The sequence below is a fragment of the Sesamum indicum genome, linkage group LG13 (genome assembly GCF_026168435.1).
Source record: "Sesamum indicum cultivar Baizhima isolate 11 linkage group LG13, ASM2616843v1, whole genome shotgun sequence".
Taxonomy (NCBI): domain Eukaryota; kingdom Viridiplantae; phylum Streptophyta; class Magnoliopsida; order Lamiales; family Pedaliaceae; genus Sesamum; species Sesamum indicum.
The window spans coordinates 19225396-19241705 of NC_142669.1; the positions used below are offsets into that span (position 1 = coordinate 19225396).

At 33.1% G+C, this 16310-nt stretch overlaps 3 protein-coding genes across 4 annotated transcripts; all 3 read right to left on the reverse strand.

The window, feature by feature from the left end:
• Window positions 1–1471: 1471 nt before the first annotated feature.
• LOC105179041 (Fasciclin-like arabinogalactan family protein) lies at window positions 1472–2981 on the reverse strand. Its single transcript, XM_011102631.3, has one exon. The coding sequence runs from the start codon at window positions 2490–2492 to the stop codon at window positions 1713–1715; it is 780 nt and encodes a 259-aa protein (XP_011100933.2). The 5' UTR covers window positions 2493–2981; the 3' UTR covers window positions 1472–1712.
• A 141-nt stretch (window positions 2982–3122) lies between these two features.
• On the reverse strand, window positions 3123–6653 carry CAD9 (cinnamyl alcohol dehydrogenase 9). Of its 2 annotated transcripts, none has more exons than XM_011102632.3 (5): window positions 6516–6653; window positions 5205–5318; window positions 4363–4876; window positions 3920–4073; window positions 3123–3421 (listed from the first exon to the last, which is right to left on the reverse strand). In XM_011102632.3, exons 1-5 carry the CDS (start codon window positions 6596–6598, stop codon window positions 3219–3221), a joined length of 1068 nt encoding a protein of 355 aa, XP_011100934.1. In that variant the 5' UTR covers window positions 6599–6653; the 3' UTR covers window positions 3123–3218. The 2 variants fall into 2 exon arrangements, with proteins under 2 accessions (XP_011100934.1, XP_088733195.1); XM_088877069.1 differs by having other exon boundaries at window positions 3243–3447.
• A 1903-nt stretch (window positions 6654–8556) lies between these two features.
• Window positions 8557–11226, reverse strand: LOC105179043 (putative mediator of RNA polymerase II transcription subunit 26c). Its single transcript, XM_011102633.3, has 9 exons — window positions 10525–11226; window positions 10347–10415; window positions 10162–10244; window positions 9963–10030; window positions 9770–9828; window positions 9592–9625; window positions 9361–9494; window positions 8964–9051; window positions 8557–8847 (listed from the first exon to the last, which is right to left on the reverse strand). Exons 1-9 carry the CDS (start codon window positions 10999–11001, stop codon window positions 8738–8740), a joined length of 1122 nt encoding a protein of 373 aa, XP_011100935.1. The 5' UTR covers window positions 11002–11226; the 3' UTR covers window positions 8557–8737.
• Window positions 11227–16310: the final 5084 nt, after the last annotated feature.

A 16310-nucleotide genomic window follows, 5' to 3' on the forward strand; every position in this document is an offset into this window, starting at 1 on the left:
TTTTATAAACTTTTTAGGCAAAGTAAGGAGTTTTGACTTTGTTTTTATTTTTTTAGTAAATTACTTGTATTTTAATCATATAAATTATTACTACAAGATTTATAATTTTACTTTATCCACATACTTTAAAATTTTAATTTTACAAAATGAAATAGAACAATTTTGAAACATCTTATAACATAATATTTGAAAACATAAAGTATTTTAAATAAGTTTAATCAACTATACCCTCCTAATTGAACATCAATTGTATTATTAGATAGATACAAAGATTGAAGTATATATTTCACACTGGATATAGTGATATATATATATATATATATACATAAGACGAATTATATATAAATTTAATACGAAGAAATCCAACTATATATATATATATATATTCCAAAAAATTAATATTATTGTGAAATTAAAAGTATATAATAATTTGGTGTGAAGGGGAAGAGTTGCAGAAACTAATTATAATTAGTTTATAACGGATGCATGGATTGTGAAACATTAAGTGTGTGTATTGTATTGATTGAGTGATGCCTCTCCCCCTCCCCCTGCACATCCACTATATATAAGTGAGCGCTACTTCAACAACAAACAAACACGCACTAGTGATGGCCGATTCCACGTTCAAACTACTCCCCATAGCTCTGCTGCTGTGTGTTTCAGCATCAGGCAGCCTGCAGGACATGTCCCTCTCCAGCCGCTTAAAGTTGGATGAGCAGGAAGGGTCATCCAATAGTGGTTGTTGGGAGTCTTTGTTTCAACTACAATCTTGCACAGCTGAAGTTGTACTCTTCTTTCTCAACGGGGAAACCTATCTGGGACCAGGCTGTTGCCGTGCCATATGGATCATCCAGCACCATTGTTGGCCTCAAATGCTGACCTCCCTCGGCTACACTCCTGAAGAAGCCGACATTCTACATGGCTATTGCGACGCTAGTGAGTCTCCCCGCCCAAACTGAATACTGTATATTGTATGGTGGAATACTTTGTCATTTTTATGAGTAACAAGAGCTTGTTTAGTAAATTTGCTTTGATTTGTAATTGATAAGGTGGATGATCAAGAATTCATGATGAGCAACCACCTTTAATTTCTAAATTCACCATATGCATGTCAAATTTCTTCCAATCATATCTAAATTAGATATAGACAATTGTATTTCAAAGCAAAATATATATAACCATAAAGCTATCTTTTTTCCCATCCACAAGAAATACCATATACAGTTACAAGCTAAAAATACCATACTTTAATTAACCCTTTCCAATTATATATTAATTAATATAGTTATTCTCATAGGTAACAAGAAAATTAATTTCAAACAATATTATTCTATTTTAGTAGTAGTAGTAGTAGTTGTTGATTTATTCAAATAATAGTAATTAATATTTTTCACTTCAAAAAAATAAATAAATAAGCACGATATATATATATATAAAAGCGCAATTTTCCAATGAAATGTATATGGTTCAAAACAGCAATTTTTTGGCGCAAATTTCAGTGAAAATGATATTCAACTCAACTGCATTAAAATCCATCTCCCTTCTCTCATGATAGCAATGTTTACTCTAGAAACCATCAACTTCAAACTGCTTTTGATGAATTGACATATTTGTCCCGTTGTTACCTCAAATATTACACTAATGGCCCTTAGCTAGCCATGTATGCCCATCAATTCATCTATACATCATCCGGGTGATGACCATGAAATACCCTATGCCTCCGGCTCCGCTCTTGGTCTTCGGCGGTGCCGTCTCGCTCTCTTCTTTTTCCTCACATTCTTCACTCTCTCCCCCTCATCCTGCAAAATTTCCGGCGCCGGGGCCACCCGAATATTCCCGTCATTATGCCAACCAAACTGATCAGACGACAACGAAGGCGGAGATTCTGCCCGAGGGAAACTCTCCCGCTCTTTATCATTGCCATCCAAATCTCGGTACATGTTCAGTCCGATCACTAGAATTCCGTCGATCCCGTGAACTGCAATTCTCGGCCCGAGAAAGAGATCCGGGTCCGACAAGCTCACTCCATCCACCATTACGCCAACTGTAGCATTGCCGGACAAAGCGTCGCTGTCTTGAATTTTGCCGATCAAAACTGAGTAGTGGGGCAGGAGGGTGTCGAGGAAAGGGGAGGAGAGGTTTTGGAGGTCGGTGAAGGTGTGGCGGTGATCGGGGATGACGTGGTACCAGAGAGTGCTGATGTAAGCGGGGGCGTCCAAGTCCATGCAAAGTGCGCGGAGCAGCGAATTTTTTGGTGCAAACAGAGTGAATGGGGAAGTGGTGGTGGAGAGAAGCTGATATTGGATGTCGGAGGTGGTGATGGCGTTGGTAAAGAGTGGATAACCGTGGTTTCGGAGTGCTTCCAGCATGGTTTCAAGTTCGCGGAAAGTGGTGGAGAAGCTGGTGGTGGCATTGGCGGTGGTTATGAGGGGGAGGAGGAGGAGGAGGAGGAGGAGGGTGGAGGGTGGTGATGGTGGGGAAGGATACGCCATTGGTTGAATTGAAGTAAGGTTGTAGAGAGAGGGGGGCAGTGTGAGAGGCTGTTATTTCAGTTGTAGTTTGGCGCGCCCGTTTCAGATTTCTTGAAAATGTCTCTAATGCAGTTGAAATGCAACCTCCAATCTTTTCTTTTTCTTTTCCCCATTTTCTTCTTAAAAAGAATTCTTGTTCATCTCTTAATTATTTCTACTTTCATGTTATATATTTATCTTTTTGTTCTCCAAACTTAACTATTTTACACGAAAAAAAATAATTATTGCGTATTAATTGAAGTGAATTATAAAATTTAGCGTAAATTACAGTGGATTTTTCTAAAATTTGTCATAGATACAAAAGCTACCTCATTTTAAAAAAATACAAATAACTTTGAATTTATAAATACCGTAACAAATACTCCATATAATAGACTGTTACAAGGAATATTTGCAATTTCAAAAGATATTTATAGTTTTTCAAAAAATAAAGGGGTATTTATAATTACAGCATATCCGAGGAGAACATGTTGTAATTTATCTTAATATTTGTTAAAATTTTTAGAGGAGTCAGAACACAATGTTCTCCCTAAACAAACTGGAGATTTCTTTTAGCTCAACTCAATCATCTCAACTTGCAGAGATCAAACATTGTTAAAGTCTTCAATTAGCTGAATACTAAGACCTGTGAAAATGTTTCAAACATAGTTCTGTAGAGATAGCAGCAGCTAAACATGATATTGCTACTCAAAGACTAGCCAAGGAGTTGCCCACATCGATCACAAATCGATACCTGACATCAGATTTGGAGACACGTTCCAGGGCAGTGTTTATGTAATCCATCCGTATCAGTTCAATGTCTGCAGTTATGCCGTGCTTCCCGCAGAAATCCAGCATCTCTTGCGTCTCCTTCATGCCTCCAATGTCACTTCCACCAACAAGCTTCCGACCTGTGAAATGGGAACAGGGTAGGATACTACCAGAACTCAGCTGACAGCAGATCAAGCTCTCTAGGAAGTTCTCATGTCATGAGCAGGTTTAAATTTTGTTCAATTACAATGGGCGCCCTCCTTTAAAGAGTTACTATAATTACCGATTCTTCCCCTTCCCCTTAAAATTATGAAACATACCCTCTAAGTTTTCATATTAAAAGAACCTTACAGTTAGGTCCATTATGGAATCTTGTGTAGTATGTAAGCATTATAAACTTGGAGGGGGAAATTTTTGGTGAGATTTTGAAGAGGGAGAGCTGTAGTCTGTAATTATACTAACTCCAAAGAGTAAGTCGTTGTAATTAACCCTTAAATATTCCAAGTAATGAGATTCATTCAATTGCCTCAGGCCTCAGCCACATTTTCTTCAAGTTCAATGTAGTAGACAAAAATTATTTGCAGCATTGCAATAATAGAAATCCACCAAAGCCAATTTACACATCAACTTCTTCTTACCTAATACTAGGGGAAAAATAGGTAGCTCCAGTGGTTTATCTGGCAAGCCAACTGTAACTAGTTTCCCGTTCATCTTCAGCAGATCAAGCAATGGGGCCAAGGGATGGACCGCAGCAATGGTATCAATGATGAAGTCCATTGTGCCCATAGCAGCCTGCAAGAATAAGCTACTTTTAGATAAATGACAGTCAAAACTCTACTTTAACATCATAACAGCCTCAAATGACACCATCTAACTGCCTCTAGTCGAACATATGATAGTATTTTTGGGTTAATCATCATCTTAGAGTTGATCTTTCACCAAGCTCTTACACCATTTATAGAGCTTACCAGCAGAGCTATAAAATTAAGTCCTTTGTGATTAAACTGCATCAGACAAAATGTTAGCAATTTAAATGCCAGTACAGTAAAAACTTACTGTATCGAAGGTTGCTTTCACCTACCTTCAACTGAACAGGATCAGAACTAACAAGGAAAGCATCAGCACCAAGCTTGTTGATGGCTTCAGCTTCTTTTTTGGGGGAAGTGCTGATGACAGTAACTTTCAACCCGAAAGCCTTTCCAAACTTAACGGCAACATGGCCAAGTCCACCAAGTCCAGCCACGCCCAAATGCTTCCCCGGCTCAGTCATTCCATAGTATTTCATTGGGCTGTAGACGGTGATCCCAGCACACAATAAGGGTGCACCAGCATCTGATGGAAGGTTATCAGGAAAACGAAGCACAAAGTGCTGGTCAACAACGATTATATCAGAATAACCACCATATGTCCTTGTGCCATCTTTATCGGTGGAATTGTATGTGAATATCATTTTACGACAGTAGTTCTCCAGGTCTTGCTGGCAGATGTCACATGTTCTGCAGGAGCCCACTAACACTCCAACCCCAACTCTGTCACCAACCTTGAAACTCTCAACATTGCTCCCAGTTTTAGTCACAAGCCCAACAATTTCATGTCTGCAAACAAGAATATTTTTTAACTTTCCAATATGAAGATCATCATCAGTAGCCAAACTAATGCAAATAGCAATGATGTAATTGAAAATTAACTATAAAACCATGAATATTACTTCCAATCTGGTTCTAGAAGCTCTAATCTAGAGGAAGGCATGTTAATCTGGTTATGAGATTCAAGTGATTATCTTTTGCAATATGCTACAATCTACAGTAAGATAACAGAAAGAGAAACAATTCTATGTTTCCTCAAACATAGAAGTTGAAAACAAGTATCGTACAATTATGAATTACAACATATTTATGAAAACTTTAGGATCTTAAACCATACCCGGGGACTACAGGGTACTTCGTGAAGCCCCATTCATTCTTTGCAGTGTGCAAATCAGAGTGGCAAATTCCACAGTACAGTATTTTGATTGTAACATCATCAGCACCGTTTTCCCTGTCAATCACAATATCTTTTATGTGTTGGTTGCTGATAATACATCACATCTACGTTGTGGTTAGCATAGTTGAGGAGCAAAAACATGTCTCGATATCATGTAGCATTCAACCAAAATATGGGAATATCCATCAATGGAGGAAAAAAGCAAATAAAGGGCAGCCCTGTATAGATCATTTAGCTGCAATTTTGCTACTTGTACTAAAAAGACTGGCCTTCTAAACATGTTTTTTTCAGGTTTTGCAAGATATTTTATTTGCAGAATTGTGATAGTCAACACAAGAGATAAATTCTGCAGTAAAGGTAAATCACTAAGTAAACCATACCTATAATTTTCCTTTCATCAATCCAGAAACTCATTACTGCAAACTTTTCATTTGAAAAGCCCCAATTTTAATATAACTGATGTTATCAAGATGTGATAATTTTTTGACAAATAACCGGGCTTCTTAGATAAAGAAATGCATTTAATTGATGATATTTTAAGTAAAATATTTTTCTTTTGGTATGTACAATTGATCAATTTGTATCAATATAATTATTTTACTAAACGAAACTTTTCAAGTAATATTCTCTTTAGATATTTAAATTATAATGGAGAAAATTTTAAATTTTGGAGTTGAATGAATAAACAAAAAGATTAAACTTTTCAAATTTAAAAAAAATATATTAAAAACTTTCACAATTAAGTTGTGTAAAAAATAAATGAATATAGTTAACAAGAGAAATTCTACAAAAAAAAAAGAATTTGTTAATATGAAATTCATAATTTCATCCAAAAATCACAATCTTATTGGTTAAAGAGTTAACCATTGAGATGAAACATTGCTGGTAACGGATTAGGAGTAAAAGACATTTCATGGATCTTCTTAGATATAAATAATTGTTTCATGGGAATTTTAGATCGAATAAAATAATAAATCCATAAAAAAATAGACAAGAACTTTCAAAAGAGAAAGAAATACGGATCGTACTCCCTACTCTCCATCTACACTTTCTCAAAATTCAGCAAAATAGGTGCATAATTACACATAACCTCAAACAGATGGAGAGTCAGAAGACATCTCGGTTGAATCTCATGCAAAAACGCCTCTTATATGTGCCCATGTATCTCTCTAAACAACCGTACAACCAGCTCCAAATAGAGTATGTGAATATCTACATCTACCTTGTGTGTGTGTGTATACATATACATACCTTCGAGAAAAGTGGAAAGGAGAGAGAACCCCGGAGGTATCAGTCGCCGCCCACCCAAAAGCCTTTTGCGAGAGATTCGCCATTGCTGTTCTACGCTTAGGCAACTTGTAACGTACATGACGTGTTTATAGATAGAGGTCTAGTCGATTATGGGATATTCCAGTTTCACCCCTCTACTTATAATATCTTTCTTTTCGCCCCTCGAGTTTCTTTTTTTTTTTGACTTTTTAGGTATGACCAAATGTCATGCTATAACAATTAACAAATTCTTGTTTTGTGGTAGCGAGTCGGATATTAAGACGAATTTTTATTAATAAAACTTTAGAATTATATTTATTCTTAACATGATTAGTTTTATTTTAATATGGGATGACGATGCTTGTCGTTAACAAAAAAACATTTATTATTTATTATCTATTAGTCGTCGTAATACATTATTTTTATGTGTATATAATAAATAATATTTTATATTTTATAATATATTATGAATAAGAAAATATATAAGCCAAAACACATCATATTTTTAAAAAAATAAAAATAAAGAAAAGATTGAAAAAAAGAAAGCAACAAAGTGGAAAAAAAAACTTTAGGGGTATTATTGGCATAATAATAAATTGATGTCGCGGTGTCATAACCGCCGCTTGTGAAAGAGAAATGCCTTCTCTTATATATTAGTATAGATTATATATTATATTTGAAAGAGGTCTTTTGACCCAAGTCTTTCAATTTTGACCAAATGATAAATGTATAGAATTTTATTTTTTAAATTGTAAAAATACTTTAAAAATGGTAGGTAATGATTAATGGCAATGTTAATAGTATGAATATTCAGGAGTGGAAAATGCATTTCACATTTATATTTATCAATATTATTTATCTCAAATTGGGGAATGGGGTTGGCGTGACACGTTGTAATATTTTTAGAAGGGGTGGGTTTTGGTGAATAAAAAGGGACCTTTCCATGTAATATAATGAGTAAAAAGAAAATGAAAGAATCTGTTAACAGAAAATGAAATACACCTATTGATTGTGGGTTGTTTCTGTATTTCTTTTATTTTTATTTTTTGGTTGAAGCTTCAAAGGTTTGAATTCTTTTCTTTTTCAGATTATACTTCTCAAGGGTCTTTTCTTGTTACAATTAAAATCATTCTATTTTTTTAATGTTGCTGTCAAGTAATGGTCCAGATTGAGAAATAGGTAGCAAAATTTTGATGGTTAGGGACAGAATCTTTGACGAGATAAGGATCAAAATTATTAACCGTATACGATTATGATTCAAAAGTGGGAAAGTGTGTTTTATTTTTACCCCTTATTTTATTGTATAAATAAATACCTCACGCTACAGAAAATAAATTGTGATTTTGCTTTTCTCCTAAAATGACATAATTACTAGTGGAGAAATCTCTAATTCAATATAGGCAATGATTGCAGTTTTAGACTTTACAACTATTGGACACATATCCTTAAATGTTTGCCATTGCAACTTGTACACATTTATTAACATAACTAAGAAAAGGAATGACCAAATCTTTTTTGGTTTTTCAAATAACAACTTATTTCGTCAATTACTAATTAAAAATAATGATATACAACTCCATGTCCATGTTGGATCAGGTTGTGACCCTACCAACTTTCCGCACAATCCTTGCAACTAATTAAATTGAACAAATCTCTAAATAATAAAACACAGAGATTCATTAACTATTATTAGATGCTAGACAGCCTCATCTTTGTCCAAGTAATTTCAAAGAATATTTATATGAATTTATTTTCCCAATTGACCAAACCAACAAATGGAATCGCAACTAATCCAAAAAGACTTCTAAATAGCAAGAGTTTGAGGACAAGCCAAGGTCTAAATAACAGCCAGAAAACAAATAGTACTAACGGTAACCTGTAATATTTGCAAATACCCAAATACTGCTTCTAAAGCCTCAACACTATCTTCTCTGGCCTTCTAATAAATTCACTAACATAAGAAGCCAAAAGAAAAAAAGCAACTCAGCCAGTTATGCATTTTGCAGTAGATTTGAGGCACTAGTGGCAAAAATTACTCAGTAGTATAAATTTAAACCACAGATTAACATTAGTTCTATACTTCAATTCATGCATAAAGACAAAGTGTAAAAAGCAGGCTAAGCCAACTGCTTTGTGGAAAGGCCCTTTTCAGAAACAAAGTTGGATGCAATAATGGGGTAGAAACCTAAAACAAAATATGTCAATCACCGATGGTGCCTCCCTTGAAAGCCGCCTTTGTTCTTGGCAAAGAAGGCGTTCTTTGGTTTGGGAATCTCATGAATATCCATCACTTGAATCGTCCGTTGCTTTTTGGCTACACCATGCAGAAGTATACCAAAAACAAATAAACAAATCCAATCAGCATAAAAGAACATAACACCATAGTGGAGCTTCTAGTATAGCAACAAGTTCCAAATATCAAAAGCAGACCGTTCTGAGCTTCTTGGTAGTTCTCTTGAAGCCGCCTTCTTGCTGAATTCAGCCTCTCATCATCTATGACTGGTTCTCTTTGTGCTCTCTGCATAATCACATTACGGTAGTTAAAGGCCTCTACAGTAAAATTGAACCAAATCTCTAAACACAGTTCACAAAAAAAAGGCAAAAAATGATTGGCCATCTCCACAAGAAATGCAGAGTAATAATGTGCAGAGAACTGGTTGAAACTCACCATCCAAACTTGATAGCTAATGCGCTTGGCGTTGATATATAACATCAATATATCAATGCATGAATTCCATTACGACAAATATAAGCGGTACAAAAACACATGCAACCAAACCCCTTCAAACAAAATAGAATAAGAGAAGTATGCTCGGCAGTCAAGTACATTTGGTGGAGCAGAAGCAGATTTAGGAACTGATTGTGGTGGTTTTGATGGAGCTTCTCTTCGAGGAGCAAACTGTGGTTGTCTGGGCTTTGTTTCATGTTCTGCATAATTCCTTTCCACACTAGACCTCCCATCTAACACGCATAGAGAGAGAAGATTGAAATGTTAATCTAATGACAAAACCAGCTAGAAATGGCCAGCTCCAAATTGAATATCTGATTCAACACTCACTCTGTGGATTCGGGGAGTACCCAAAATCTGGAACCTGCAAAAACCAAAACTTCAGAAGGCCACAACAACATTCTAATGTCCGTGTTCCCTTGTTGTGATCTTATGTTCTTTCCAGATCTTTTATTCTTTTTCCTTTTTTTCCTGAAAATGTAACTGACTGGAACAACTTTCAATTCACCTGGTGATGGCCATTTTCTTGATTTTTGGGTATGCTCTGCTGAGGTGAGTCCCCATCAGCTGCCACCACCAATATTAACACATGAATTCTTCTTTACTTAAAATTATTCATTCTTTTTCCACGTAAGCTGCTTTTAGCTAACCTATCAAGCAAAGTTAAGAGAGCAGTTTCTAATGTTGAAACAATATTTTACCAATGAGGTTTGAAGTTCCTTGTGGTTGGTTCACCTTAACCCATTCATCCACAGTTTCCTTCCATTTTCTGCAATCCCAAATAACAAAAATCCAAATCGAAAAACAGAAGTCAGTTTATATACCATGATCGAAATTCAATGGGAAAAGAATCCAACCGTTTCCAAAATTTGAAAGAGAAATAACGGGAAAAGTGAAAACCTGACAAGCTGCTTCACCAATCTGCGAACTTCATTTGATGGATGCTTTCGCAATCGATTCACATGCCTTCCTATATCAGTTTCCTACACAATAACCTCAATTCTTTTCAACAAAGATATATAGAAAGAAACTTCGTTAAAATCATCATATTTTTCACTTCGACCAGGTAAATATATAACTTTCACCTTCAGAGCTTGAAACGTGATATCCATATCTGCCAGGTTTTGGAGCAATTCCACCACAGCATCTTCACTCTGGACCAAAGAAATTTTCCTTTTTATAGTAAGAAAATGGATAAAGAAAATAATCTACTCAACTAGGAAAATTGTAGCCAAAAGTAAATAAGCGAAAGTAAACGTAAACCTGGTTTGGATCTTCCAGCTGCTCTTTGATGGTGACAATTTTGGTCTGCTCATCATCAAACAACCCTCCGTAGGGGTCCAAATCCTCTTCGGCTTCTCCACCACTAAAATCCCGATGGTTTGACTCCGGAGTCGACGGACTCTTACTAAAATCCTCATTCGAATTCATATTGTTATTATCATCATCATTATTATACTTCTTACTAATATTGTTATCAATATCATCACTATTATTATAAACGGTACTAATATTTTGCGGATAATACTGCTCGTCCTGAGCGACGTTCTGGTGGACGTCCCCGTTGCAGCTCCGACAGAGCTGCGCCGCCGGCGCGTAAAGCGACTCGACAATTTTATCGCGGCGGCGGCGCAACTCCTCGCCGTAGTCTGAGCTGGCGACTCTAATCGCCGCCTCAATCATCGCCCAAATTCCGACTCCCGATCTCGACAAAATCGCCCGAAATTCTTCCGGATCCATCGTAGAGCTCCCTTTTTCCGACACGAAAAAAAAAAAAAAAACAGGGAAAAACTCGAAAGAGGAAATCAGCGAGGGTTACATCAGCGGATCCAAGGATTAGGGTATGGCACGTGGAAACGATTTTTTCCTGGAGAGATTGGATTCAGCAAAGGTGAAGAAGAATAAGATCTGATTGTCTGTCTCAGAATGAGATTGAGAGCAGAAGATGGACAAAATTATTTCACTTGTTAATTTTTATCGCTTTATTAATTTTAATTTTGTTGAGACGAAAAAGGGCATGGAATCGGGCAGTATTTACGGATAACTTGTGCTAGCAATAGTATAAAGAAAGATGTGTAGCTTGGAAGGACATATCTGGAATAAAACTTGTTATTTTGCCCTTTTCTTTTGTTTCAGTGGGCAGAAGGGTATTGGTGAGGTGTGAAGCAGCAGCACGAATGAATTGGGTGCTTCTATCTTTTACCTATTATTATAAAATTGGGATAATCGATGGGGGCTGGGGTGTGTGTGGAGAGGGCTGAAGGGGTTAATCTTTTTATAAATATTTTTAACCTTTGATATAAAAATAATTCATTGATACTTTTAAATATAATTAAAGAAAACTTTTGAATTTTAGTTTAATTTAATTATATAATTACAAGAATTCTTTAAATTTAAATATTTTAACTGATTAATAATTTAAATTATTAATATTATATAATTTTTATAATTATTAAACATTTGTATTATTTAAGATATTTTAAATTTAAAATAATTTACTATTAATTTTTATACTATGAATTTAATTTAATATTTCAATTCAAATTATAAAATTTCAAAAATTATATAATTTTTTTCATATTTTAAGTAAATGTATTTAAAAAATAATTTATTTTTAGTAGATGAAATGTAGAAAAAAAAAATCACTCAAAATAAGTAAAAGATGTACATGCAAAATATATAAATATCATGAGTGTATTTTAGTCAAAAGCACTAAAAAATAATGTCAAAATAGTTTTAAAAAAAAACCAAATGCACACGGAGCGTGTGCAATTCACTTTTTGTTAATTGCTAATAGAGTGGGTGTTTTTTTTATTATTGAGTTTACAAAACATAGATGGATTTTTAGTACAATACTACAGAGCTTTTAGCTATTTCAACAAAAATACAGACGATAAAATGCATTTTAGCCCAACAAAAAAGGAGTTAGTTGTGTCAATTAAAGGCATTTTGACACTTTCTGTTAAGTATTGACTGAAAATTGAAAATATACCATTGTTTCAACTATTTTAACTTTTTTGGACTAAAAATAAAATCCCGTAAATCACTGGACCAAAAATGATACTGACCCTTTTTTATGGAACCAATATGCAATTTAGCCAAATAAAAATTTACCAAAATTTATTAACAAAGAAATCAAATAGAAATAAATATTTACCTACGGATGACTTATTACGAATTTATTACACGTTAAATAATTTTTTTATAACCAAATTATTCTTGTATAATTTCAAATATTAATGCATGTAATAAAATATATTTGTACTATTATAAGAGTAATTTAGTCAGAAAAAAATTGATTTTCAATAAATCAATAATTGAGGGTAAATATTAATTTTTATCCCTAAAGATTATTGGGGGATTAATGACAAGGCATGCTTGTCAGATTCCATCCATTGTAGTTAATGAAGAGAAAGGTGTGTGTATATATGCGCAATCATTGTCATTAATTAAGACTGCACTCATCTCTAACGCCTATCATATTATTTTACTTTTATTTTTTGTATTTTATACTCTTTTCTTTTATATATATATCTTTCTCTGTAATCAATCCTTAAATTAAATACACTATAAAAAGTATCAAATTAGAGGGTGTTTAGTCAAAATATTAAGATGCTACTTTTAGAATTTATAAAATATTAAATCTTATTTTAAAAATTAATATTTTAAAGGATTTAGATAAAATAATATATATGAAATTTTTAAAATATTAGTAATAATAAATCTATACTTACTTGGATACAGTTTGTTAAAATTTTAAAAAGAAGTCAGAATTTTCTTTTTTCTTAAAACAAATAAATAACATACGCCGAGCTCTTGAGAAAAATTAAATAATTATATACTTATATAAGTTTAAATAAAAATTAAAGATAATTTCTCAGGAATAAAATGATAAGTTGATTTCTTTTAAGAAAAAGGCATAAATCACTTATATGACAAAATAAAATGCAAAAATGACATTCCATATCAAGTATAGATGCCGCTTTCTTAATACTAACTGAATATTTGGCCATTTCTTGATGCAAAAATCAAGAGGGTATTTGGCCATTTTACAATAAAAAATGGCTGCAAATTTAATTGAGACTAACTGAATAGAGGAATGGTACAATTAGAAGGGTATTATAATTTTCTAAATAAATAAAAAAGTATTTATAATTATATTAAATTTGATGAGAGGGGTTGTAAATTGTAATCTAGCCTAGATATAAATAATGTCATCTCTATCTTCACTTTCACATCCTTTTTCCTTTTGTAGGGCTATGCTTTGATGGAATAAATTATAAAAGAAATGGACAGTTGGGCCTGAAATTGGGGCAAGAGCAATGGACCACAGACATGACAATTCTATACTTAATTAACCATAAAACTAAGTATAAATTTTCTGAACCCTCTAATTCTTATGGCGATGGATGGAATGAAGATAGTTGAGTTATGAGTTAAAAATGATGAATTAATAGCTGATGAAAAGGTAGGGTAGAGGCGATTGTGAGAAGCAGAATCATTTGAATTTGTTGATGAAGATGGGATGTTGGGTAGATTAGATAGGCAGTAGGCAGTAGTCAAGTTGATCAACTTTTAGGGCAATATGTGCACATGCCCTAAACTTTAACTACTTGTCAAAAGTAGCCAATATTAATAATAATGTATCAATCCACAATATCTTTATTGCTTGTTGAAATAGTTTAGCAATCTTGTTATTGTTGTTCCTTGTTTCAACATTTCATTATATTACTACTAAAAATTCATCATAAACTTGTTCATTTATTATTGTTTTAGATAATTTTTTTAAAAGTTGATTATTATTGTTTTTCTTAGCTTGTGTGTTATGTATATCACATTAATTAAAAGACTTGTAAGTTATAAGAAATGGTGATATTAATTTTAAAAGGGTATGAGGTAATCTTCCAATAATAATCTACCTTAGCCAAGAAGGACTCTCCAATTATATAACATGCGAAAGTTACGTTAATTCACAGTCTGAATCCTACTTTTTTTTACGAGTGGCTATCAGCAACTATCACGTCAGACTCAATAACACGCAAATACTTTTAAGATTTTTAGTCTAAATTTTAGTTACCTTTTTCAAACAACTCCGAAAACATGGATCTTTTGCTTATATTCCTCCCCCCTCCCCTCCATTTTTTAAATAATTTGATTTTTCTTCCTCCGATTTAAGTTGTATATATCACATTAACTTAAAACTTTGAAATTATAATGGTGGCGGTACGTAATAATAAAGGGGCATGAAGCAATTTGCTGATTCGAATAGTTTATCCAAGTGTAAATAAACATTCAAATCATATAAACATGTTTTTATCTATATTAAGATGAGCTACGATGATTCACAGTCAAAATCTTACTTTTCTACGAGTGGTTGATAGGTTAGAATCGCGAATACGCAATTACTTTTAACATGCGTACATGATTGAGGGCATGTCACTTCCACCAACCCAAAGAGAAAACTCAAAGCAAATGTATCTTTCGTATCCCCTCTTGAAACAACTCAAGAAGGGTAGAAATGGAGAAAGGAGGGTCATGTTATCAACCTCTCATTTCTTTTGACGCTATGATCCCCAAAACTAAAGCTGTTGTGTAGCTTTCAAAGTCTTGGACTTTAATGGGCAAAGGGCTTTTGATTGATTGGTTAATTATCTGAATATTGAGTGATGTTGTATGAGGTATTATCTGCTTTAATTTCATAAAAATTTGGATCACAAATTTATTGAATAAAGTTAAATTTTAATTTTGAAGGATTCATGAGGTCCCCATACCATATATTAAAAAGAAGTGAATAGATTGAAAGGCGAGGAATCACGTGTTGTTTCAAGTTTCGTTTGTTTCTGTTTTTATTAGGGTAATGCATGATTGATGATTGATGATTGGGTGGAATTCTTAGATAATGCAATGATCACAAAACACCAAAAGAGCCCTCCAATTAAACAAACTTCGTCATCTGTTTTCTTTAAAACAACTCTTTGTTTAGATCAACTATGTATATATATATATATATATAGTGCAATTTCTTATTGTACCCATTTTTTGTGGATTAATTTCTATTGAAATGGAATCAGGTAATGCGGACCAAATTACGTTATCAGAACCACATCGAAAAGGAATCACTGAAAACTAGATTAAATCCCCTATATATTGGAATTTGTGAAGGAATTGAATAACTTTCCGACCATAATTAAACACATGATGGATGATATTGAAGGGTGCTTGATTTCGAATTATATTCCAATAACTTTTAATTTATAAACTAAATAAAAGTAAATAATATATAAAAGAATCTAAAAACACCAACCACAAAAATCAATTATCATCACCCTCTTCATTTAATTTGATTTACCTCCGAATAAGGAAAAAGATAAAAATTATACTCTTATGCTGGATTAACATTTCGTTGTTTCGTTATTTTAGAGGTCATTAATTTATACTCATATGATGGCATACATTTATCCGTCTCGATCTAACACCTTCATATGATCGAGGTATATTTAATTTGTCCTTTTTAATCTAAATTTCATGAATTTAATTTTGAAAACACAACTCCATACAAAAAGAGGAATTATTATAAAACTTATATATTCACATCAAAAAAACATAAACAAACCATTTCTTATATTATAAACTACTACGACTTAAATTTTTTTTGATAAACATCAATATTACTAGAAAACATAAGATTTACCATGGTTTTTTCTTTTTATAGCCCTGACATGCAGAAACAATGACTATATAATAATATATATTTGTGCAATCATGATTTATTAATAGTTATCGTGATTTTTTTAAAAATTATATATATATATATCTTAGTCCTTTATCTTTATTTAATATGAAATGAAAGTACATATTTACCATTAAAAAAATTAATCTCATAATTGAAAACTGATGTAACATGCAATTATATATATGTAGTCAACAGTCATTGTTTTTCTTTTTCCCTGAATAAAAGCCTTTAATTAAGACACTTGTTATCGTGCTATAACATTTGATTGACACTTTTTCATTAATCTCCTCATAACATGAATAAAAGTAATTAATTT